Genomic DNA, 24,756 nt, shown 5'->3' on the forward strand with positions numbered 1-24,756 from the left:
CAGGGCAGGGCCCCATGGTTCCCCCAGCCCCAGGCTGGAGGCTGTGGCAGACACGGGGCCGTGGGCAGATCTCACTTTATTCAACGTTTGCTTCAAACAAGTGAACAAACAATAGATTTTATATTTATATATTAGGGATTTCCTGCACCGAACGCTTCTAGTTAGGGGTGACCCATGGCTTTATTTCGGGGGGAAAAGGGGGGAAAAGGTGTAGTGTCACCACTGGGAAAGGCAGCGCATCCTCTCCGGCACCCATGGGTGAGACAGAGGGAAGAGAGGGGAGCTGGGGGGCTTGGGGGGCAGAGGGGGATGGCTGCCCCAGCTTGAGGGGCAGAGGGGGGTGAGGGTAGTGTGAGTTGATGCTCGGAGCCCTCCCAGCCCTGCTGCAGGGGCTGGAGGAGGCTGAAAAAGCCCTTTTTTGTACTGCACATGGCTCAACTGCAAGATGCCCTTCCAGGACCTTTGGGAACAGTTCCTGGGGGAAGGAACCCCCCTCCCTCCAAAGGGATTGGGGGGTCACCTCACTCATGGCTCTCCCAAACCAAGGGACAGGCAGGAGCTGCCACAGGGAAAGGAAGAAGCCAAACCCTTTCACACCTGCTCCTGGGGATACCAGGGCTCTGGTGGGATCTGCAGCTGGAGCCACCCAACCCCACAGCACTTTGGGCCCCGACCGGCACCAAACAGGCTCAGAAAGGCTTGGGGAGGGGGACTAATCCTGGGGCTGAGGGGTGCCAAATCCTTCACCAGACACCACAAGACCCAGAGCCAGTGCTGGGGGGCGGGGTGGGGGGGTGGGGAAGAGAGCAGCACCCCTCACACACACACACACTGGCAGCAGCTCGATGAAACAGCAGTCACAAGGACTCAGAGGGTGAAAGAAGGGCTCTTGCTGGGGTGACACGAGCAAAGACACCGCATTACTCACACACAGGTTTCCAGAGGGATGCGGGGACTGGCCGGGACACCCCTGCCCTCCTCCCCGCCAAAACACAGGAGCACCGGCTGTTGTCAGAGCCCCGGGGGCAGAGGGAGATGCCCGGGGCTGGTTCCTTGGCAGGAAGGAAAGGAGACATGCACACGGGTCCGGCCCCGCCTCCTGGGGCGGGAAAAGGGAGGAGAGGAAGAGGATGGGCTGCAGCAGCACCTCAGTTCTTCAGGATGGTTTCGTAGGCTTGGTAGATGTACTGGGACACCTCTGGCGCTCGGCATTTCAGGGACAACTGCAGGGAGAGAGGAGGAGTGTGGGGGGGTCAGGGCACCTCATCCCACACCGGTGAGCCCCCAGCCCCAAAGCTCAAAGCCCTGCATGCTGCAGCAACACACTTTGCTTGGATAAAAGAAGATACTAAAAGGCACTGAGCCCCCAAATGCCCTCCCTGGGCAGCTGGTGCCCCCCCCTGCACAGCTGGGGAGCAAAGACATCCACATGCAGCACAGGCAGGGAGGGCAGGGAGCAGGCAGCAGCGCACACACGCTTCATCTCTGGGGGTTCCATTCCCTGCCTGTAGCTTGAGGGTGAACAGCTCCCCCAGAGACACCTTCCCCCTGCGAGTTGGTACGAGCCCCCTTCAGTTATTTGCTCAGAGATTTAATATTTAACGACTCTGAACTCAATTAGTTCCAGAGTCTGCAGGAATATCCATCTTTGGGATATGGATGCACAGCTATCCTCAACCCAAGCGAGCCCGGGAGGGTGATGGGAACACCCTGACCCTCTGAAGCAGCCACCTCCAGCACCTGTGCCAGCCCTGCCAGGAGGGAGAGGCACTGAGACACACGCAGGGCTGGCAGGTAAAAACATCAGGGGAGAAACCATCAGGCAGCAGCCAGAGACAGCCCAAAGCTGGGGTAAAAACCAGTCTGCTAACCTCCAAATCCTGCAACAGCGGGCAGGGCGGCCAGGGCGGGCAGGCAGCAGGTACAGAGATACACAGAGAGGTGAGTCAAGGCCACACAGCTCATCCCAACCCAAAGAAAACAGGCTGCAGGGAGGGGGATGGCATGGGGAGAGCGGGATGTCGGGATGGTTCATGCCCAACGTGAGGACAGAACTCTGCTCCAAGGCTGTTCAAAGCTGCAGTCAGGCAGCCATGGGAAGGGGATGGGCTTGGGGGGGATTTATTTTAAGGGAGATGTGATGTGTCTGTGGGGTGGGACCTTCCTAACTCCTTTAGCTGCCACCGTGGTGCCTCCAATGCTCGGAGGGCGGCCCACAGGACCATCCAGCCCGGCCCAAGCTCCTAGCAGAGAGCGGGGAAGGCAGGGCGGGCAGCGGGGTGGGCAGCAGGCTCGGGGCTGGGAAAGGGGCGTACCGTGAAGCTGGGATTGCCAGGCTGGATCCTGAGCTCTGCCAGCACCCAGATGCCATTGGTGAGCTTCAGGGACTGGTAAAGCATGTCTTGGCCCTCCACGTTCCTCTTCGCGATGGTGAAGATGTTGCTGCCTTGGAGCTTGCTGCTAACGGCATCTGTGGGGGAGGAGAGCGCTGCTGGGCTGAACATCAGCTCCCTGCCCACACCCCCTCTGCCCCCCCCTCCCCTTCCCCACCTCAGGCTGCAGCAGAGAGACCCGCCAGCCCCTGGCAGGGAGGAGAAGGGCTCTATTCAGCTGGGCTCTCCAGTGCTCCCCAGGGAGGGGAGCGCAGCCAAGAGCCCAGCGCTCCATTCACGCGCGGAGCCGTCCCGCTTCACAGCACAAAGGTCGGCTGGCTGCTGCCAAGGGGACTGAAAGGACTTGGCTCTCCCCACCCCGGGGTTCACACGCCCCGCTTGGCACCAGGAGAAGGAGCTGGGAGAGGGAGGAGGTGCCAGGGAGCCTGGCCACAGCTCCTGTGAGCACGGGAACGATGCCCTGCAAGGGCTGCGGCACCGAGACTGGCGACCGAGTCTCTACAGCCAGCCAGGGGCAAAGGGTGGGCACAGGGGGGGAAAGAGTTCCCGTCTCCCAGCAGCTTGGGCTGGGCTAACTGGGATGAGTTGGTCACCAGCAGCCAGCTGCAAGCTGGGCCAGGTCCTTTTGGAGGGTTTGGACCTACCTGTGTTGAGAGAACAGTCTTTGATCTGGAACTGGGCCTCGTTCTCATTGGGAATGTCCTTCCAAGTGGCCAGGAACATCTGCCGCTCTGCAGCAAGGAAGGAAACCAGCGTGGAGATGGTGCTACAGGACCAGCTGCTTCCCCAGAGGTGGGACAACACAGGCACCATGCTGCCACATCACCCTGTGCACTGCCATCCCCTCCCTGCCATCCCCACTGGCAGCCTCCTGAGACCAGCCTCAGGAGAGCGACCGGCTTCAGGGGGTCAGCAAGCTGTGCTGGCCCAGGGAAGGAGCTGGGGAGTGCCCAGGAGTTGGAAGGTGCCTCAGGTCATCTCAGGTAGCCACAGTTTGGTCGTGGTGCCATGGCAATGTCACTGCTGGGACATCTGTCTGCTCCCAGCTCCCAGGAGAATTTCAGGGGCTGGGATGGCAGCTACAGACCGGCAGCAGAAACATTCCTTGCGGGAGCCAGAGCCACCCCTGCTCCAACTCACCCATCTTCCCGTCCTCCACGAAGAGGATGTGCAGTGGGTACAGGGTGCTGAAGTAGAACACATCAATGTTGTTCTTCACTGCAACCTGGGACAGGAGGACACGGGGCTGTCAACTGACCTATGGCAGGTGAGCAGTTCCCAAAACAAGGATCCCATCCCACCACACTCCACCAACCCCTCTCGAGCTGGGTGCCATCCACCAAGCAGCAGAGACAAGAGGGCAACAGCTGCCTGAAGGAGCTGGTGAGGCCAGCACCCATGCCCAGTGCACACCTGGGAGTGCCACTGTCCCCAGCATATCAGGGGACCACAGGACCTGACAGGGTTGTGCCCCCTTGGTCTGCTCTCCCCACTTCTGCTGGGAACTCCAGCTCCATCTCCCCTGATGTGAAGTCAGAGTTGAAGCTCTGACAGCAGAGATGCGATGAGCCGAATGCTCCTTCTCACCAGGGTCCTGCTCTCATAACATCCCTCTGGCTCCCACCCTGGGGCACCCCCCTGCCTCATCCCCAGTGCCCCAGGAGGGGAGACCCCCAGGCACAACCCACCTGGAGATTGTTCAGAGGGTCCATCTTCATGACCGAGCCGACGGTGTTGAGTGGAAGGGAGATCTCCACTGACTGGTTGGGGGCAAGAGGCGCGTGGACCTGGAGAGGAGCTGCTGGGGCCAGGCCAAAGCTTGGCAGGGGAGACACAGAGGAGGGGCAGGGGGTCAGGGTGGGATGACAGAAGGCACTACCCGTCTGCTCAGGGCCACCCTCAGCACTCTCGGACACCTCAAACAGCCCAGCTCATCTTGCTGCCGCAGCACAGCCCAGGATCAGGCTGGCTCCTGCTCTGCCCACCCTGGGGCAGTAACAAGTAGTCCCCCAAAAACATCTCACCCCTTCCTCCTGTGTGAATCCACAGATTCACACCCATTTTTGGTGTCCCCCCACTATTCTCTCAGGGCCACCCCCCTCACATCCCTCTGAGGCACAAGGAAGCATCACTTCAGGAGAGCAACTAACAGTGAGCAGAGCCCAGGGGGCAGCCTCTTCAGCCAACTTCTTAGAGGCTTTGGTTTGATGATCATCACCACCACAGCCATCAGAAAGAAGGGTCATCACGTGAGGTTGTTCCCAGCCCTTTACCCAGCTCCAGGGCTGAGCTCAGAGGCGTTGCACAGCATCCTCAGCAGCCCAGGAGGGAGCTCACCTGTTGCGGTTAAACTGGATGGCAAAGTCAGACATGACCTGTAGAGCCTTGTTCGTCAGGACCAGGTCCATGGAGATGGAGCCCACCTGCCTGCTGAAGGTGCCAGAGATCTCCAGCCCCTTGGCTTTCATGGCAGGGAGCCAGACCTGCGTTATGGAGACAAGAAACCCTTGGGGTCTGACCCAAAACGAAGCCTTTGCTGCCCTCCAGCCTGGTGTCTGTCAGCATGGCTGCTTCATGGCCACTGACACACGGTTGGTACAGAGCATCCCCCACCCAGGGCTATGGGATGCTGCTGCCACTGCCTCCTTCAAACCAAACCCCACACACCTGGAAACAGTCCAGCCCCAAAATGGGAGCTGTAACCTGACAGATGCCCAATGCAGGAGGAACCCACAGACTGCTGCTGCCCCACACTCCCGTGCCCCAAGCTCTACAGCATCCTCCCCACCCTCAGCCCAAGCCCCTCACCCCAGTCGCTGCCCTGCTAGGAAAAGAGGGGGGCACACCTTCCACCTCCCCCCAGGGAGTGGGGGGGTCTCTGGCCTGCCAGCCCCCACAGCTGTCCCACTCACCGTTTTGGGTGCCACGTAGGATCCTGACAGGGTCCCCACCCCACCAGTGAGGTCGAAGAGGTCTCCCAGGCCGCTGCTGAGAGGTGCCCCCATGTTTGCAGGCATCGCTGCGCTGGGCGCCGGGGCAAAGCTGCCACCCATCTGCAGGGGACAAAGGGAACGGGTTAGGGGGGCTCTGAGGGGCGGGGAGAGGAGGAGGAAGAGGAGGATGCAGAGGGTGAGAGAAGGGTGCAAGGGCACACTCACAGCAGGGCTGCCTCCCACATCACTTCGCAGCTGCAAGAGAAGAAAGGGGCATCAGCAGGGGCTGGGGCCAGCGCTCCGAGGGCACAGGGGGGGCCACGAAATGCCCAGTGTGAGCAAGGGGTGTGAAAAGCACCAGTGTGAGCGAGCGAGGGCCCAGACACAGTGGGGATGCTCCAGTGGTCCCTGACCTGGCAGGCCAGGCACAGTTTGGAGGGTGCTGGCTGTCCCCAGAGAGAAGGGAGGTGGCACTGGGGAACCCAACAGAAGGGGAGTGGGGGTAGCTGGGGGTGGGCACGGGCACTGGGGCTGAGAGGACCAAGAAAAGGGCTGATCCATACCCCTTCCGACTCGTCCCCCATCTCCAAGCAGAAGCGGGCAAGGTGGAGAGAAGAGCCAGCCACATGCAGAGACAAGCCAGGAGAGCAGAGACAAAAAAGTAACAGAGAGACAGAGAAGGGGAGGAGGGAAGAGAAGTTAGTCCTGCCACACTGCCAACACATCCCCCCTGTCTGTCTGTGGCTATCCTGGAGCCCTGGGATGGAGCATGACCCCCACACCGGCCACCAGCCCATCCCCAACCCCACAAGCCCAGCACAGAGCCAGGGCAGGACTTGGGGGACAGAAGACAGGGAGAGGCAGCAGGAGAAGGGCCATCGATGCTGCTTCCCTCAGGGAAACACCTGCTGCTTTTAAGCAGCAGTGGAGAAAGCTCCAAACTCTTTTCCTTTAGGGGCATGGTCCACAGCCTGCACCCATGGAGAGGTGGCTGCGACCAGGCAGAGGTTCCATCCCTCCTCAACCTGCAGCCAAACTGCTTCAGTTTGTGCTCCCAGAAGGACGAGCTGTCACCTCCAGATCTTTCAGTGCAGGGGATACCCATTAAAGCAACCCATGGGCTGGGAGCGGGCACGTCTCAGCCCCACAGGGGGCACTGATGGGTGTCTCTGGAGTTTGCAGGGGAACCCAGAAGAGGAGTCCCCCCCATGGCACAGCACAGACAGTGGGAGCACCCACACACTCCTTGCATACTGAGAGAAAGGCGCTCAGGAACCCCCTGCCCCTCTCCAGCCATCCAATGAGGGCAAGATAAATCAGGGTGCAGCACCCCTCTGTCTTCCCCAGCTGTGCCAGATGTCTCTGGGTGTACAAGCCCATCCCATCCCCTGGAGCTCCAGGCAGGAGCATCAGCCCCAGCACACTGCCACCAGTGCTGCTGGGCGCTGGGGAAGGAGCGTGCGGGGCTGCTGACATACCAGGCTGTCCAAGCCGCCTCCCAGGAGGTCCACAGCACCCATCTGCACAGAGGAGGTGGCGATGGGGGGCCCGGTCACCGGCGGGCCCAGGTCCAGGTTCAGCAGGTCACCCAGCAGGTCGCCCTGAGTGGGGATGACAGCTGGCTGCTCCGTCGCCTGCACCCCCGAGGGGGCAGCATCAGGGCTCTCGGTGCTCTCGCTCCTAAAGGGAAGGGCACAGAAGGACAGAGACGTGAGCCCCTGAGGAGCTCCCACGGAGCCGATATGGGGGGCTGGGGTCACCCAGCTGGGCTCTGCAGCGAGTGTTTGAAGAGATGCCCCGTCCCAGCGCAGCCCCCAACACTTTCTCACTGAGATCACCTTCCACAGGGGGCTGAGATCACTCCCTCAGCCTCACACAGATGGTACTGAACCCATACAGCCTGGCTCCTATGGCAGAACCCCTCCTTGGGAAAGGGGACCTCAGCTTGGAGCAGAGCAGACAGAGCCAGCTCCAGCTCCACACAGTACCATCCACAGCCACGGCAGCCCCACGGCTGCTCAGCTCCATATCCGACCTGCCCATCGCACGGATCCAGCCCCAGGAGTCCCCATGTGGAATGGGGAATTGCCCTGGGGACGCAGGGATACTCACGAGCCTGTCCGCGGGGGCAGACTCTTGTGCACGACCCCTCTGCTCCCCTCCACGAAGGCGCTGGGAGGTTTGTGGTAGACAGAAGCCAGGGTCCCGATGTAGCAGATCAGCTCATCCAAGAGCGTGGGCTCGATCAGGTCTGTCTCCTCAGAGATGAGGGGTTTCTCTGCCAGCACCACCTCCTTGGCGGCCACGGGGTCGGTGGAGAGCAGGCGCCAGTAGATGTAGCCGCGGTCTCGCAGGTCGGGGTTGTCGGAGTCCTTTGGGAAGCACAGGGGGGGTTAGTGCCAGAGCCATTGGGCAGGGGAAGTTTTAACTCCTACAGGGTTACTGGGAGCATCCTGGCCCTGCCTGAGCACTGCTGCAGCACTGGGGGATCACAGGGAGGGAAGCTAAAGCTGTTTATGTCACACCTCCACTGTAGGGAGGCTACACCACCCTGCTACTCCAGCCTTAGCTGGGAAGCAGCACCAGACTCCTCCAGGCTACAGCACACTGTGTCCTCACCCTCCAGCACTCCAATTCACCTCTTCTCCAGAATGAAGCCCCAATTATCCACCTCCCATCATGGGTGCTGTGTTACCAAGCTGTTCCCCACCCCTTTGGAGGGAAGGAGAAGCCCTGGGGAAGCTGCTCCCTCACACGGGAGCAGTGACCCACCTGCGTGGCCAGGCTCAGCACCTGCTGCACCAGCTCCTGTGTCTCAGTGGGCTTCTTCAGGAACAGCTTCACGATGGCTGTCAGCAGCTGCAGCTGGACCTGCGGGCGGACAGAGGGCATCAGGGACAGACAGGCAGACAAATCACACCGGTTCTGTACAAGTACCTGGGGTTTCCCCCCCCAGTACGTGGTAACGGGATCACCACCCCACCCTCCCTCCCAGGGACCAAAGGCACAGTGACCGCGGTGGCGGCGGTGACAAGTGTGGGGGGGTCACGTGGCTCCCAGCCAGGTCTGCAGCCCCAGGTTGGCTTCCTGCACCCCCAGGTTGGCTTCCTGCACCCCCAGCCCGTCGGAGCCACAGGCTGGTGCAGGGTCACTGGGTGAGATCACAGGACCAGGCTACACGGTCCCACAGGGCATGGCCAGAGCATCCTCAGACCCATGCAAGGACACAGAGCAGCGATTCACCTCCACCAGGCCCTCCAGACCCAAGGCAGGGTGGCCAGGACCTCTGGCTTGACTATTTTGCATTTTTTAGGCTCTCCCCTGCTCACTTGGACCCAATTTTCATGGCTTTGGGGGTGGTTTTTTTGCACAGGGGGTTTCCACAGATGAAAACCTCCCCGAAATTTCCCCAGGCAAAGCCGCTGGCCCGAGCTGCCCTCCAGAAGGGGCACCCACGTCCCTGTGCTCATCTCAGCCACCCGCTTTCCAGCTCCAAAGGGCCGATGCTGCCCCAGCACAGTGGAACAACCAGCTGGTCCTTCCCAGGGATTAAAGACACCATGGTGGCATTTTGTGGGCCACACTCTGCACCCAAAGCTGCTGCCCTGAGTGCCTGCAAGAAAACTACCTTCACAACCCTCCCAGAGCCAAGTGCCTCGTTACACTCAGGTTGGCACGAGCTTTTTCACAGGGTCACCCCTCAACTAGCCAGTCCTGCTGCAGCCAGACCCCCCCCATCCTGCTGCACCTGGGTGCTCTCATCGTGGAAGCCCTCCAGGAAGCTCTCCAGCAGCTCGTCAGCGTTGTCAATGCGCTCGGCGTACTCTCCCACGATCCAGATCATGGCTGCCCTGGCCTCAGGCTCGTCCAGGGAGTCGAGGTTCTCGCAGAGGGTGGCGATCACGCTCTCGTACCTTCCCCAAGAGAGGATCTATGTTCAACTGAAGCCTCAAAAGCCGGAATCAAAGCAAGAAACTCGAGTCCCACCTCCGCTCCAACTCCAAACCACATCCCCTCACCTTCAGCAGAAGCAGGATATTGCTGAGGGCGCCAGCAAGAGCCCCAGCACCCTCCCAGGGCTGTCCCCCTCCCCAGGGCTGTGGCATGGCATGACACTGCCTATGCCCATCCCAGAGCTTGCCAGCCCCACTGCTCAATTAACTTCTCATCCATCACCGTTCATCCGCCTCTCTCCTCTCTGCAGCAGCCCTGAGTCACTGGCTACTCGTGCAGAGCTCCAGGTCATTACTAATTCAGTTCATTAGCATTTATTAGCACACAGCTTCCTGACCATGCAGTTGCCTATTCATCCCAGAACAGCCCTGTTCTCCTGCTGCCTGTGTTCCAGCACCAGGATGGCTGAATTAAGAGCTGAAGATGGTTTATGCTGCAGTGAGGGACCTCGAAGTCTCTGACAACTCCTGTCCGTATGGGTGTCCAGATCTGGGATTGCCAGCGTGGGGTTGGGGACATCCCCTGGGTTGGGGACAGCTTTCCTGCCCCCAAGCTTAACTCTGGGGGCTGCACCCACCCAACTGAGAGAGGTGACGATCCAAAAGACACCTTCACTACTCCAGGTGGCTTCACCACCAACCAGCCCACTCGGCCCTCATCCACACCTGGGTGTTTGTAGGGTGTCCCCCCCCCCCAAAACACAGAGGGGCAAAAAGAGATCAGCCAGAGGCAGGAGCCCAGCCCAGGCCCCGCGGCGGCGGGCGGCGCCCACGCACTTGTTGGGGTACTTGCGGAAGATGTCCTTGATGACCACGATGGCCTCCTGCACCACGTAGTTGACTTTGGTCTGGATGAGGTCGAGCAGGGTGCTGACACAGCGCTCAGCCGATTGCTGATGGAGGTACAGGGACAGTTAAGTGGTGAGGCTTTAATGACCCCGTCCCAAAGCCTCTGCTGCCCTCCCCGAACCCCCTCTGTAACTCCAAACCCAACCCGAGCCAGCACAGGAGGGGGACATAAGGTTGGTCCAGCCCCTCCTCACCCTCCTGGCAGGCTCCCAGAGCCTCCTGCCCCCCACCACCACTCTCTCCCTGCTCCCACAAGATGCATTTCAGGGTGCAGGAGTGCAGCAGCAAGCCCAGACTGCCTGGGCAGCAGCATATTGCACCTTGCCTTGGCTCAGATCCGCACGAGGCCCACGGCTTGGTGGGAAGAGGCGGGGGGGGAAACGGGAGCTAGTGCCGTGGGAATGAAGGAACCCCCCCAGGAGAGGCTGGTCTCACTGCAGAGGGGAGGGAGCACTCTAATGGCAGGGCTGCACCAGCTCAGCTCCAGCACATCTCCTCCAGTGTCCCACCAGCCATAGGAAGCTCTTTGTCTTGGGTGAGGGGGGATGCTTGGGAGTAAACTGGCCGAAAGTGACACACCCCCACCTGGCAGCCTGCCCACACGTGAGCCAGGATGAGTTTTTAACCATCCACTTCTTCAAACTACTCCCAAGGGGAAGCAAAGGCTCCCAGCCCCCCCCAGAAGGGATTAGCTCCCTCCCAGTCCCCCCTCCTGTGGTCCCCGAACCCTCCCCATTTGTATCATCTGCTGCATTAACATGTCAGGCACAGCCACAGGCAGCTGGGCGTGCGATGGGGCACTCCAGGATCCTAAACCCCTCCTGCTACCAAGGGAGAGGGGATGAAATACCCTCCCAACACCCATACACACCCCCCCAGCACAGCCAACAGCTCATCCCCAGGCCCAGGAGGGCTCCAGCCTGTGAGGGCAGTGCTCACTCCTTGGTGGGACAACCTCCACCTCCAACATGCCTCAGAGAATGCTGCCATCACCACGGCTGTCACATGGGGACCCAAAATGACCCAGCCCTCCCTCACCTCCACCTTGATGGCACAGCGGCCGATGGCTCGAACCGCCTTCCTTACGAAGTCCACGTCCACCTCGGTGGCGTATTCCTTCAGCTCTGCCAGCACCTGACCGACAGGACGAGACAGCAGGAGTGAGGCAGCAAGGAAAAGCCCCAGGAAAAGCAGGGCAGCAACCCAGCAGCAGCAGCAGAGCCGGGTGGAGGATTTCCAGGCACCCCTGGGCACCCACCCCGCAGAGTCAGGCAGTCCCTGACCTGAGCGATGTTGGCCTGCGAAGCCAGGCGGATCATGATGTCCAGCTTCTCCAGCTTGACGTAGATGGGGTCGTTGTACTTCACAAAGAACACCTTCATCTCGTGCTTCAGGATCTCAGGCCTGGGTGACAAGGAGAGGCACCCATTAAGGGAGACACACGCTCTGACCACAGACACGGAACATCTTCCACAGACTAGTTTTCTCCAGAGCTTTCCAGACACCCAGTAACTGCTACTGGACTGTTTCTCCTGTCTCTGAGCTCTGCTCCCACCTCCAGGCTCTGACCCAGGCAGTGGCCAGAGGACACCAGTGCAGAAAGGCAGCCATCCTCCCCAAAATGCTGCACACCAGTCAGGAGCCAGATGGGGATTCATTCACCCAACCCCATGGGCAGCTAATTGCCTGAGCCCCAGCTAATTCCTTACTCCATCAGCCAGCTACCAGCACAAATCATCGCTCTGCCAAGGCCAGAGCTGGTATACAAAGGCTTGAGGGCACTAAGGACCTAAGCTGGGGAGACCCAGAGCCAGAGCAGCTCTGAGCCAGGAGGACACGGCTCCTGGGCCACCAGCAGAAGGTTCTGGGTGTCCATTCTGTGCCAAGGAAGCCAAGAGAGCATGATTATCCTGCCAGGCCTCCGTCCTGTGCCTCCCCTTCACTGGGACACTGGGGACAGACACGACCTTGCCACAAACAAAGAGCAGGTGCAAGGCAAGAGGGGATGTTTGTCTTGCCAAGCTTGGAAGGGACATCTCGCAGGGGGAGGAGGAATGGGGGATGCAAACCCAGAGCCCGGGGCTAGGCTGGACCTTTCACACCAGATATTCCTCTCTAAGCTAGGTCAGGTCCAGCTCTAAGGAGCCAACCTGCCTTCCACATTCCCTCTCCCAGGGATGCTAATTGCTTTCCACTTCTCCCCCAAATTGCTGCTATTTTTAAGAGACAACCGGGGCGATAGCTGGTAGGACAACACATCATCTGAGCGGGGCCGTCACCGCGCAGCGTGGCTCTCCAGCTGGCCAGTTCTGCTCAGGACACTGTGTGGGGCCTGGGACACGTTTTGATTTCAGCTCAGAAGGACAGAAGGACTCCCAGTGCTTATCTGGAGAGGACGACTGTGCAGCAACGAGCTGGCAGCACGAACATTCCTCGGGAGACATTTAACGACTACAGCCAAGTCTCTGCTCTTTGCCTTCTGCCCTTTGCTCCCCTAACCAGCCAACACACCAAAGTAATGCCCTGGGGAGACCCAGCTTCACTCCCCACCCGTTGCCTCCCAGCCCTCAGGTTTTAAGCCACACAGACAAACCCACCCCTCATACAATGGACACCGCTGGGGTCAAAGGGTTTGAAGCACTGGGAAGCAGGGCCCATAGGGAAGAGGGGAAGCCCAAGCCAAGCTGTCCCTCCTGCTGTGCTGGGACACCCACCTCTTCTGCACGATGAGGTTGATGTTGCGCAGAGCCACGTACTGCAGCTCGGGCTCAGCTGAGAGCAGGGTGACCAGTGGTGGGGCCAGCTTCTTCAGCAGTGTGCCATAATAGTCCAGGTCCTTTGAGAGCATCTCCATGAACTTCATCAGCACCTTCACCGCCGAGAGCACCACCGCAGAGTTGGCGTGGGACAGCCGGGGCGTCACCCGCTCGCAAATGCTGGAGGGTGGGGAGGGGGAAGGAGAAGGGAAAGGAAAGGGTCACAACCTGAGCAGTGCTTAAACCCTCTCCCAAAGGTGCTGAACTGGCTCCTAAACGCCCTGATGATGGTGATGTCCTGGCTTAAACCCTACTGCACTGACCCCCCTTCCAAGCTCCCTCGGACCCGTCCCCCACACTTCCAAGCAGCTCAAGATGCAGGGTCACAGCACCAGGAAGGGGACAGGGCTCACCACGGCAGTCCCCAGGTAGCTCTGCCCACGTCCCACCTCCTGCAGCTGGCTGCTGAGGGTCAGGAGCAACAAGGTATTTGGAGTCTGGGGAGCTGGTCGGTGGTGGCCTGAAGCACCTGCTACCCCAGCAGCACCTGGAGCCTCCCTTACCTCTGGGCTTCCCGGTCATCCTTCGGCATGTAGTTTGCCAGGCAGTCCAGGATGAAGATCTGGCCCCACTCAGTGCACTCGTTCAAGGCTGTGAGCAGCTTGTTGATGGACTGGGGGTTGAGGTCCAGCAGGTTACTGCTCGGGTGAGACTCTGCTATCTCTGAGAGAGCTGCTACTGCGTTGGCCACAACCTGCCAGTGGGGACAGGGCACGTGTTAGGTGACAGCACACGTTAGGTGACACCAAAAGAAGTTTGAGAGCCTGAGGGAAAGCCGGTGCAAGAGGATGAGCTGCATCCTGGATATCGCCACCTCGCGTCCCAGCGACATCTGGGCACCAGCTTCTCCTCCCCAGCAGCTGATCCTCAGGAGATGAGCAATCATCACCAGCACGGTCCCACCACCCACACTGCATCATGTTCAGCAGGAGTCAGCCTTGGCCCCACGCCCAGAATGGAGGAGCCCCCATCTCCTTCCCCTTCCCCATGTGGCTCTGCAGAGCCCCATCACTTCCTGCAGCAGTTCCCGGGCCTGCTGCAAGATCTGAGGAGCAGGAAAGGCGGGGAGGGCAGGGGGGTGGAAGAGAAACCCTGGGGAACCCAGGCTTTCAAGTCACTCACGCCTGGGGAGCTGCCCTTTGAATGAAGAACAGAGAGGATGGAGGAGGCAAAAGCTAATCACCATGGGGTTGGAGTCCGAGATGAGGTCCTTAAGGGTGTCCAGGAAGCCCTGGTCCTCCACCAGCTGGGCGTTGATGTCGTGGAGCTTCGCCACGCAGACGGCCGCCGTCTTGCGCACGTAAGGGTCCTCGTCCTTCAGGCACTTCCGCAGGGGCTCGCACAGGTACTCCGTTATCTTATCCACACGGATGCAGCCCATGGTCCGTACAGCCAGAGCCCGGATCAGAGGGTTTGGGTCCTCACAGTCCTGTGGGGATGAGAGGCAGGTTAGGCTTCCACAGCCTCCTCCCCTCGAATCGCAGGCGTCAGCGGTGGCTTCGGGACCTCCACTCTCACCAAGTCTAGAGGTTTTACCACTCAGCTCTAGAGTAAGTGACCCAAGAGGGGTTTGATCTCTTGCTCTGTGAGAGTTTTAATGCCACCCCTCCAGCCACACCTCTGGATACACTGAGTACCTGACGTGGGCTGCCACCCACAGAACGGCCACCTGAGCCGGGGAATGCATCTACCAGGATTATTGTGCAGGGCTGGGGGGAGGTGGGTTCCTTCCTGAAAAGCCAAAACTCCCTCTGACACCCCCCCTGAGCCTTCGCACAACGTGACCTGGCGGTATCTTGGCTCCTAACAGCCTCACTCTTCAGTCCCCAACCCCAAGCAGAAGATCACGAGGCCTTTCCCAGCTGCAGGCACTCGAGTGTGCCAGCTCACATGATGGCAACTCCACCACCGGAGCTGCCCACACCCAAAGCTACGCCGACAGATCAACTGGCAGCCAAAATAGAGCTTTTCTTCTGCAGTACTGGACAAATTTGCTCAGTTACCTAGAGCAAGGGGAACCTTTAACTCCTGAAGGGAGAAGCTTTGGAAGCCTTTCTTTGGAGTGGGGTATGCAGCAGGGGTGCCCGGTGTGAAAGCGTGGGTGCACGCGGTGCGCTGAACCACCCGCCGCAGCGTGTGGCTCTGGGGCACGCAGCCTTCTCCTCACCTTCACAAAGGTGTTGACTGCCATGATGGCCATGTCTGGCTGGCTCTTGGCATAGTTCATCAGGTAGAGGTAGACCAGCTTCTTCAGCTCCAGGTTGTCTGTCTGCATGCAGTTCACCACGTCCGGGAAGAGAGCGCTGCAACACAAAGCGTTCCCGTGAAGGGGAAGGAGACGCCGCTGCCCACAGCACCCCACAGCACCCCACACTTCTCCAGGCCACCAGAGCTCAATGTGCCCCTGGAGGCAGAAGAGCCCAGGCTCTTCCAGGACCTGAGCCCACCCTGGAACAGATGCTGAGTTACCCACCCTGGCTAGGGGAGGGGGGGTCTGTATCCAAAGCAAAAAGGTCAGTGATGTACCGAAACCGAGCGCCCACAGGGCCTGGCTCTGTCCTGGTTCCACTGCCCCAGGTGGTGCCCCTGGCACCACAGAGACGCAGAACGAGCCATCCCCCCTCACCTTCGGTATGGTCCCTCCCAGGTGCCCCCACCAAAACCCTCCCCTGCCCTTTGTGGGCGTTCAGCCTGTCCTGGGACGAAGGGCCGGGCACTCGCCCCACGGCCGGCGCTAGAAAGCAGCAGGGAACAGCCAGGATGGAGCAGAGCTGCCTGCACAGAGCCGGGCACTTCCCCTTCCCAAACCTCACCCCCGGAGCTGTGGGGTGCCACAGACACTGCCCCACCACAGGGGGTAAAACCCCATTAAAGACACAGACAGACCAATTAGACTATCAAACCACCTTAGCAGAGGCAGTCAAGAGCAGAGGGCTCTGCAGGGGTTATCCCACCCTGGCAGATGTCCCTGGGCTCCTGGAAGCTTCTCTCCCGCTGCGAACCCAGCCATCACTGACTGGATCAGACCCAGGGTCCCCCTAAACCCAGGGGTGCCACACATCACTATGTCTCCCACAGAGCTTCTGCTCCTGGCACAGTGAGTTTAGTGAGTGTTTTTTCCTGCAGCCTAAAAAAGAGCCCTGACCAGCCTCCAGTAAGTCCCTGCTGTGCCTGGTGTCATCTTCTCTGTGGTGGCCCCAGGACAGAGCCTTACCCGCTGCTGCAGGAGCTCTGGGAGCCCAGGACACACCGGTTTTACCAGCAGAGATGCTTTTCCTCCACCTACTCTCAAACACACAGCTAAAAGCCAAGCATGGGTACTGCCTGTGATGACAAGGGTGCACGGGGACAGGTCTGTGCAGGGACAAGGGGACAGAGGGGCCACATGCTGCTCACATGGATAAAGGAGGAGAGGGAAAAGCAGCCAGCTGACCTTTTGGACTGGAGTGACTGCAGAAAGCTTAGTGACACACAGACAGAGACACCGACCTGCTGCCATAAAGGCTCAGAGGGAGTTTCTGCTTGTTTTTAGCAACACCTGAATCAGGCAGCAGTAATCCCAAGGAACTCATCTGGTGCCCAGACCAATCCTCTTTCAGGCAGATTACTACCAAAGCCAGGCAAGTCTCTTCCTGCCAGACGGCCATGCTCACACAGTGTCCTCCCAGAGCAGGGGGCAGAGCTGTGGTCAGGAGCTCGCTCAGTCCTCACCACAGACAAAATACCAGCATCAGAACTCCCCCAGAGGCAACGGGAAGAAAATCAGGAGCGCACAAACTACCCAGGCACCAATCCTGGCATGGTTTGGCCCAAGTGTGGCCAGCACGGCCCCGCCACGCACCTGACATCTTTGCCGACGGTCATGGACGCGATCACCTTCTTCACTGCTTCCTTCTTCTTCTCCTTCTTGTCACTGTTCAGTTCAGCCTTCAGCTCAAAAATCTCCCCTGAGGAAGGGGAAAAGGGGGAGCTCAAGGGTCGTGGTACAGGGCACCCACGAGCCGGGTGCTGTGCGCAGGGGAGGGTGAGCACCGCTCCCACTCGCTGTGTGCCACAGCTCCTTTGCTACCCAGGGAGCTCCAGGAGCTGGAGAAGGGGATTCAAGTTCCCAAATGGCTCTTGCCAAGGGCCAGGGCTGCTCCAGGGGCTTAGATCTCCTCTGCAGAAACAGGGAGGAGCATGCTGGTGTCTCCCTGCTGCTTCTCCAGCCCCTCAGAAGCCCCAGAGGGCTTCAAGGGCGGGAGATGCCACAGGAGCGGTCCAGGACAAGCACCCCACACCTCAAGCACAGGACACAAGGGTTTATTTGGTGGGTAGTTTTGGCTGTGGGGCAGTTAGCCCAGCACACAGCAAAGCCCCAGCCCCACACACAGCTGTTGGAAGGCCCTCCCCTACACACAGAGCCCACCATGGACAGCGAGCACAGGCAAACTGCTCCTCCAGCCCCTGCAAGGGACAGTGGCTTCCAAATCCTGCTCCACAGGTATCAGGACTCCCCCAGCCCAGCACCTTCCTGGGGGTGACCAGTCAGCTCTGGAGCCAGCCAGAAGGCATCGGCTCCCACCCCAGGCTCTTTACCCGCTCCTGGGAAGGCTGATTGAAAAGGAAGATGCTACATGGTTTCCCCCACGTTAATTCCTTGGTCTGGAAAGTGCTCAAGTCAAACACCCCAAACACCTCTGTCCCAGCTCAGGTGAGTTCAGGGTCGTGTCCCACAGCCACTCCTAAGCTCCTAAAACCAATGACCCAGCTCCCAGCCACCTAGTCTGGTTTCAAACAAGGTGCTCTGACCCCATGACAGCGCAGGAGCCACCCTATCCGTGTGGGAGCAAGGAGCAGGGTGTCAGCCACAGTATCCCGTGTGGTCTCAGAGCACTCCCACGGGAGCTGGCATCTCTGCCAGCTTCTTGCTGCAGGGACAAGCCCTCCCTGCCTGGCTCATACAGCTGAAAGCAAAGCCTGGTCATTTGGGGGAACACTGTGTGACCCTCCCACTCCCTCTCACCTTTCTTCGTGGTAGTGAAGTATTTCGAGTCCGTCATGGTGGCCTCCAGCTAGCCGGCCGTCCCTGGGAGGAGAAACAGGTCAGAGATGTCGAGGGTCAAGAAGTTTTCCTTCCTGAGACAGCTACAGAGAGCTCCAGGAAGGGAAAAAACATCTCATGGGAAGAGGCCCAAGGAGCTGAAGTGCCTGGAGAAGCCCTCAGCACTGCTGGAGGAACCCGCTCCCCAGGGGAGGGCGAGCACCTCGCAGCCCCGCTGGCACACCGACCGCAGGCTCTGCTGATGAGTGGGAATCAGCTGGTGTGCTAACAAGATGTGGAGGAGGAGGAGGAGGAGGAGGAGGAGGAGGAAGGCAGCCACTGAACACACCAGCGTTCACCCCTGCTCAGGCTCCAGCCCCGATGTGCTTCTCTCTCTCAGCAGCAGCAGCCGCTGAGCCGGCCACATCCCACGCGGAGCTGGGCAGCCCCCGTCCCCGCCGCAGGGACTCAGGGAAACCCCGCTGGGTTTGTGTCTCCTCATCTGAGAAACGCTTTCCTAGGGGAAAATTCACCTGGGGAACTCCCTCCCACCTACACAGGGCCAGCTCTGGGCTAGGAAGGGAAACCCAAGGCTGGAAAGAGGGGCCAGCACGGCCGAGACGGCCACAAGTCCCACCAACAAGATCCAAAGGAGCCTCTTTTGCAGAGTTCCAGCAGCCAATTCATAAGGGGTGAGGTTCCCACCCAGCACCTGGGGCTGTATTACATAATCTGGGCAGTTTGGGGCAGCTTTTCAGCTTGGAAGCCCGAGGGGGGTGGGGGCAGCAGACAGCCCTTCAGAAAGGGCAGCGGGGATTTGTCGCTGGCGGCTCCTTCACCCATCGCTCCTTCGACTGCAAAGACATCAGAGGAGCGTCCTTGAGAGCCTGCAGCAGCCCTGCTGTGTCAGGGGGGAAGGAGCACAGACAGCAAAGCCAAGTTAAAAAAAAAAAAAACCAATAAAAAAAGCGCTTGCAAATGGGTTTTAAATGTAAATGAGCATCTTGGAAGCCAAACACAGCAATCCCCTGCGAGCACACGAGGTGCAGCCAGAGCAACCGCATCCTCTGTTCCCTGTCCAAGCTGGAGAGAGATCCCCAACAGGGATAAAAAGGAAAATCTGGATAAAATCTGGGGGGCTGAGCACGCTGGGGCAGAGCATGGCAGGGCAGAGCCAGCCCAGCAGGCAGGAAGAAAGGGTTTGCATCACTTCAGGGCTCACTTCGGGTTGCGGCAGCGCGTTTCCCAGGCTGTTAGAGAGGAGGGGGGGACACACAAGCCTTTTCCCTTCCCAGGCAGCCTCACAGGAGGCACAGTGCTCCTCCCTGCCTCGGTTACCTGGGATTTGTTCAGAGGGTTTTCCCCGCCTTGGCGGACGGCTCTCCAGCTGCGCCGCAGCAGCGCTCTGCGCCTCGCTGCAGATCCCGGCCTGAGAGAGGGAGAGAGAGGGAGAGAGGGAGGACAGGAGGATTTACTGCAGTCCCTCCGCTCCCACCGACCTGGCCAGCAGTCAGCCCTGCTCTGCAGAAGCGCCTGGAAAGCCAACTTGAAGCTTACCAGGGACTATCTGCAGCTGGCTCAGAGACATGAATCACTGCTGCTGCTTCCCTGCGGCCCCCGGGGACCGCAGCGCGTTTCAGCCACCCAAAGCCCCGCCGCTGTCACAGGCAGAGGTGGCCACTCACCCCCCACACTCCTCTGAGCCCCACAGCGCTGGCAGCAGCCTCCAAAAGCCAAACCACTGCCTCCTCCTCCAGCCCAGGTGCACCCCTTGCTCCCCACGCCATCGCCTCGACTCCCCCTGGGGCAGGACCAGACTGGAAGCAACCCAGCGCCTTGAGCAGGGTGATGGGAGGCTGAGGAAGGCTCCAGACACCCCCCAAAGCTGGGTGCTCAGCCAGGGTGACGAGGCAGGGCTGCCTGCCAGCCCTGGGATGCGACCGCTGCCGGCGCAGCCCTGCTGAAGGTGAATTCCCCAGGCTCAGCCCTTGGGCAGACTCCAGGTTTAAGGACAGCAAAGAAAAGGGTTCGGGGACTGCAGAGCAGTTCTCATGTTACCCCAGCTCTTTGTCCAGCTTGAACCAGGCAAAGGGATGGATGGGAAAGGGTCCTCTCTCCTGGGCTGGGTGTCAGGGACAGAAACAAGAGACTCCCTCATCTCATCTGGGCAAATCTGATCATTTAAGAGTCGTTATGGAGAGCTGCAAAGACTCTGCCCTTGCTAAGCACCCTGTGAGCAAGAGTGGGGAATGGGAGCTCGTCTGCAGGTGGGGAGATGACAGCGACCAGGCAGTGAGATGGCACAGAGCCCGGAGCAGAATGCAGGTGTTCACTCCCACTGGCTCCAGCAATTCCCACTGAACTTCTTTCCAGGCTGGGAAAAACATCCTGGCACTTACTGAGCTCCCAGCAAGGGGCTGAGAGGAGCAGTGGCTCCAGGAGAAAAAGCAGGGTGGGACTGGATGCAGGATGCACGGTGACAAGAGGAGGAGGAAGACCAGAAGCCCCTAACATGGCAGCTCAGGTTTTACCCTGTCTTCTTGCCATGTCTTTTAAGCTGCTCTTGCAAACTGAGACGAAAGCCTTTGTTAGGGTCTGGTAGCAGAAGGGTGGCTGGGTGCTGGGGCACCCAGACCTCACCCACGTCTAGTTTGGGCTCCTCAGGTCTGTTTTGAGAAGCCTTTGCAGCAGCACAAGCCTGCAGCCTCCCAGCCCTTCTACCCCTTGTCTTATTCACCTGGGGCTGCTGAATTCCAGAGCTGTGGAAGGCCCAGAGCAGCGCTGCTCCCCCGAGATCCCCGGCGTGACCACACCGACGCCGTTTTACCTCCCCCTCCACCGCCTCGGGGTGGAAAACATAGAATCATAGAATGGTCTGGGTTGGAAGGGACCCCAAGGATCACAGAGCTCCAACCACCCTGCCACAGGCAGGGACACCAACCTCCAGGCCTGGATCTACACAAGGCTGCCCAGGGCCCCATCCAACCTGGCCTTGGACACCCCCAAGGATGGGGCATCCACCCCCTCTCTGGGCAGCCTGTTCCAGCCCCTCACCACTCTTTCTGTAAAAAACTTCCCCCTAATATCTAATCTAAACCTTCCCTCCTTAAGCTTTAGTCCATCCCCCTTGTCCTGCCATTATCTGCTCTTTTAAAAAGTCAAATCCCCTCCTGCCTATAAGCTCCCTTCAGGGACTGGAAGGCTGCAAAACATCACCCACATTCACAGGACACACGGAAGGGCCCTGCTAGGTGCCGCTACAGACCCCCTCCCTGACTTTCTCCCAGCTGGAGAAAGCACCCAGGTTGGGAATGTCTGATTTCCTGCTGCTCATGAAGCACTCTGGAGCTGGAGGAGAAGCCAGTGACACACCACACACAGGCCCAGCACGGTCCGAGACCTCTCCTCAACCTCAGGAAGGTGGCAGAGCTCAGCTGCCCCATCCCTCCCAGCAGCCACACCAGCAGGTTCCCAATCCAGCCACTCCGGGTGAATGAGCCGCTCCTAAACTCGGGATACAGCCTCAAAGGCAGCACAGTGCTGGTCCCCAAGGGGGCACTGCCAGCAGCTCCCTGGGGCTGACACTGACACTGAATAAGCCATCACCACAGTGCCCCCTCTTAGAGTGGAAGAAGAACACTTGGTAGAGGCTCCCAGTTACTTTTCCCACCCTGTTTTAAGCCAGTTCCTCCATCCCTCAAGGCTGAGAGGAGTTTTTCACCTGGGGAAGGGACGTGGGCAAAGCTGCTGCTCTTCCAGAGCAATGAGCCCTCCAAGCACCACAGAGGCATTTACACCCAGCCCAGGACGACCAGGGTGCCAGGTTACTACAGCAAGAGGGCTCGCTACAGCCCCACCAATCCCCCTGCACACTCCCTGACAGCCCAGAGCAGCAGTTCACTGGCTGACAGCACGTTTAGGTGAAGCCTAAACAAAAGGCCAGGCAGGCATGAGGGGGGAAAGGGCCCCCCTAACCCACCTCGAGCAGCACTGCATGTCCCCAGCCTCAGCAAATAACCCACCAGGCCCAGGGACAGACAGACCCCAGCATGGGAAGATAAAAACCCACCCATGGAAGAGGAGGAGTGGCTGAAGATGCCTTCCACCGATCCCAAAACAACAGGAGGGTTGGCCAGACCCTGCAGCTCCCACCTAAATCAGAGCAAGTAGTGAAAATACCCCCTCTCAGCCCTCTGCACCCAGAAGGGACATCCCAAAGCCGGGGAGCGTTGTGAGGTATCCCACACCTTCTGGAACAGAAGGCAGGGATCTACAGCAGTGCTGAGTGCAGGTGATGGTCTGTGGGCCCAGCGTGGCGACAGCCAGCGCCTCCTCTCACAGGCTCACCCAGGGGGTCAGCGTTCCCACTGGTGAGTGCAGGAAGGTGCCCTGGTTTAAGACCCATGGTCTGAAAGCTCTGCCAGAGCTCCTGAGGCGGCAGCAAGGTGCCCAAAACCCATGAGGGATCCATTCACTTGCTAAACCCCTGCTTCAGTGAGCCAGGATCCCAAAGTGCTGGCATCTGGCCCGTCATTAGCCCGGGCAGCGGAAGGGCCACGAGAGCGGCGGTACACGGAATGAGTCACAACCTATAATGGGGGAACAAACCCCAGTGACAGACACAAGGGAGCCCCAAGGAGCTCCGTGCACTACACACTGCTGGGAAAGCAGCACATGGGGACCCCAACACTGTGGGGAGAGCTGAGGGGGATTTTAGGCAGCGTAAGCCTGTAGATCACCCCACACGGGGATAACGCCTCTGGCATCACACTCAGGACGCTGGCTAAGCACCCTTGGAGATGCCAAGGACCTTGTTTGGGCGGGCAACCAGATCAAACCAACTGCTCATCTGAGGCACCCACTTAACCTCCTATTTAACCTTCAGCTGTTCCATAAATCCTTTTTTATGAAGTTTGGGATTTTTCCCCAAAATCCTCCACAGAGGAGGCAGAACACACAGGGCATCAGCCCTGGCCCATCTCTGTCCCATCCATGCCCAATCCCAGCTCTCCCATCTCAGCAGAGCCCGGTACCCCTCTCCCCCCAGGACGCTTTGCCGTGCCCCAAGCCACAGCACTGCCCACATGGATACCAGGCCCCCGCAGCCCTCAGGCACCCCCGGCTTTTGGCCCCCAAAGCCACCCCTCCCAAAAGCAGCAGCAGGGAGCGGGTTCCCCTTTTCCCCAGCCTCCCACAGCCCCTGGGCTGGGGCCAGTGTGCCCACCTGCCCTGTGTGAGTCCTGTTACCTCCTGCCCCAGTGCTCTGGGCTCTGCCATGCCAGCTGGGACACGGGGCGGCCCCGTCTATACCGGGCAAGAAGCTGGCAAAGGGGGATGCCCTGCACCCTGGCAGCTGCTGCAGGAAGGGATCTCCATGCCCACAAGGAACCCATATCTGCAGGGACCCCCAGGCCGGAAAGGACCCCCATGTCTGCATGGAGCCCTGTATTTGCAGGGATCCCCATTCCCATAGGGACCCCCATTCCCACAGGGACCTCATTCCCACAGGGACCCCCGGGCCTGCCCGGGCTCTGCTGCTCCGGCCGCTGCCAAGGGCACAGTCCCCTGGCCGAGGGGCGCAGGCTGCAGGGGAGACCCCAAAGCCCCAGCCGGGTCACGCCGGAGGGCAGCGCCCGGACGCGGGGCTGGGGGTGGACACGACACTGGGGGAGGCGCAGCGCCGGCACCCGCCCAGGCCGCAGCCGCGGCACCGCACGGCGGGACGGGGCCCTGAGCGGCGGCCGTGCGGGACAGGGCAGCCTCAGGGCCGCTGCCCAGGGCTCCCGGCTCGGGGGCTCCCGGCTCAGGGGCTCCCTGCGCTGCCGCGCCCGGGCAGGCGGCGGAACGGGAAGGCCGGGCCCGGGGCGGGGGGGGCAGGACGGGCCCCGGGGAACAGCCCGGCCCGGGACACGCACGGCCGGATCCCGCCAGCGGCACCCAGCGCCGGGCAGGGCCGTGCGGCGGAGCCACCGCGAGCGACCCCCGACCCAGTCCCGCAGCCGCCCCCAGCCCGGCCCGTACCTGCTGCCGCCGCCGCCCGCTGCCACCGGCCTAGCGGAAGTGAGCGCCGGGCGGGGGAGCGCTTCCGGGGCGGGGCGGGGCTGCGACGGGGCGGGGCCGGGGCCGGGCCGGGCCGGGCCGGGGCGGGAGCTGCGCGGGGCGCCGCCGGCGGGGGGCAGCGGCCGCAGCGGCCCCGACCTGGCCCCGGACCCCCCCCCGCTACGGCGGCCGCCGGCACACGGGGAGCCCCACCGGCGCGAGGGCTGATTGGCTGGGCTGGGTGCACCTGGCTGCTGATTGGCCGAGCTCCGTGTACCCGTGCTTCCATTGGCCAGGTGCTCCGCGCCGGGGCGCCGGTTGGCTCAGCCGCGCTTCGGTGCCGGCCGGAGGAGCTGGCGGCACCTGCGGAGCGCCTCGCACGCTGATTGGCCGGCTGGCCGGCCTGCCAGGTCGCCGCGCGTTCTGATTGGCCGGGCGGGTAGTGCCCTTGGCCCGCCCCCCCGGGGCAAGTTGGGGGGGGGACAGACCCCCCCAGCCCCCCATTCTCCCTCCGGCGCCCCCGCATTCTGCCACGGGGGGTGGAGGGGTCGGGGGCCCCCCTGGCAGCCCAGGACCCCTCTGAAGCCATCGGTCCCGGCCCCAAGCGGTGCCCAACCCCTGGGAGGGGGTGTCAAAAAGCCGGGGGGGTGTCTGAGCCCCCCCGGGGGTCCCTGCCCCGTCATCCTCCCCGAGGGACAGGAGTGCCCGCGCCCCCCCAGGGGGTTCCCGCTCTCCAGCACCCTGGGGTGG

The 24,756-nt window shown here is 60.7% G+C and overlaps 1 protein-coding gene across 1 annotated transcript; it reads right to left on the reverse strand.

Moving 5' to 3' along the window:
- Positions 1-58: 58 nt before the first annotated feature.
- On the reverse strand, positions 59-24,017 carry AP1B1 (adaptor related protein complex 1 subunit beta 1). The gene is made up of 22 exons (XM_084272154.1): positions 23,989-24,017; positions 19,306-19,396; positions 17,950-18,012; positions 16,786-16,891; positions 15,112-15,247; positions 14,128-14,373; positions 13,448-13,638; positions 12,843-13,064; positions 11,412-11,532; positions 11,167-11,262; positions 10,057-10,172; positions 9,075-9,240; positions 8,099-8,197; positions 7,439-7,698; positions 6,805-7,006; positions 5,306-5,446; positions 4,731-4,876; positions 4,082-4,211; positions 3,534-3,618; positions 3,038-3,124; positions 2,316-2,470; positions 59-1,223 (listed from the first exon to the last, which is right to left on the reverse strand). The coding sequence occupies exons 3-22, from the start codon at positions 17,984-17,986 to the stop codon at positions 1,149-1,151; spliced, it is 2,817 nt and encodes a 938-aa protein (XP_084128280.1). The 5' UTR covers positions 17,987-18,012; positions 19,306-19,396; positions 23,989-24,017; the 3' UTR covers positions 59-1,148.
- Between the last annotated feature and the right edge of the window lie 739 nt (positions 24,018-24,756).

This window comes from Gallinula chloropus (assembly GCF_964237585.1).
Source record: "Gallinula chloropus genome assembly, chromosome: 17".
Lineage (NCBI taxonomy): Eukaryota > Metazoa > Chordata > Aves > Gruiformes > Rallidae > Gallinula > Gallinula chloropus.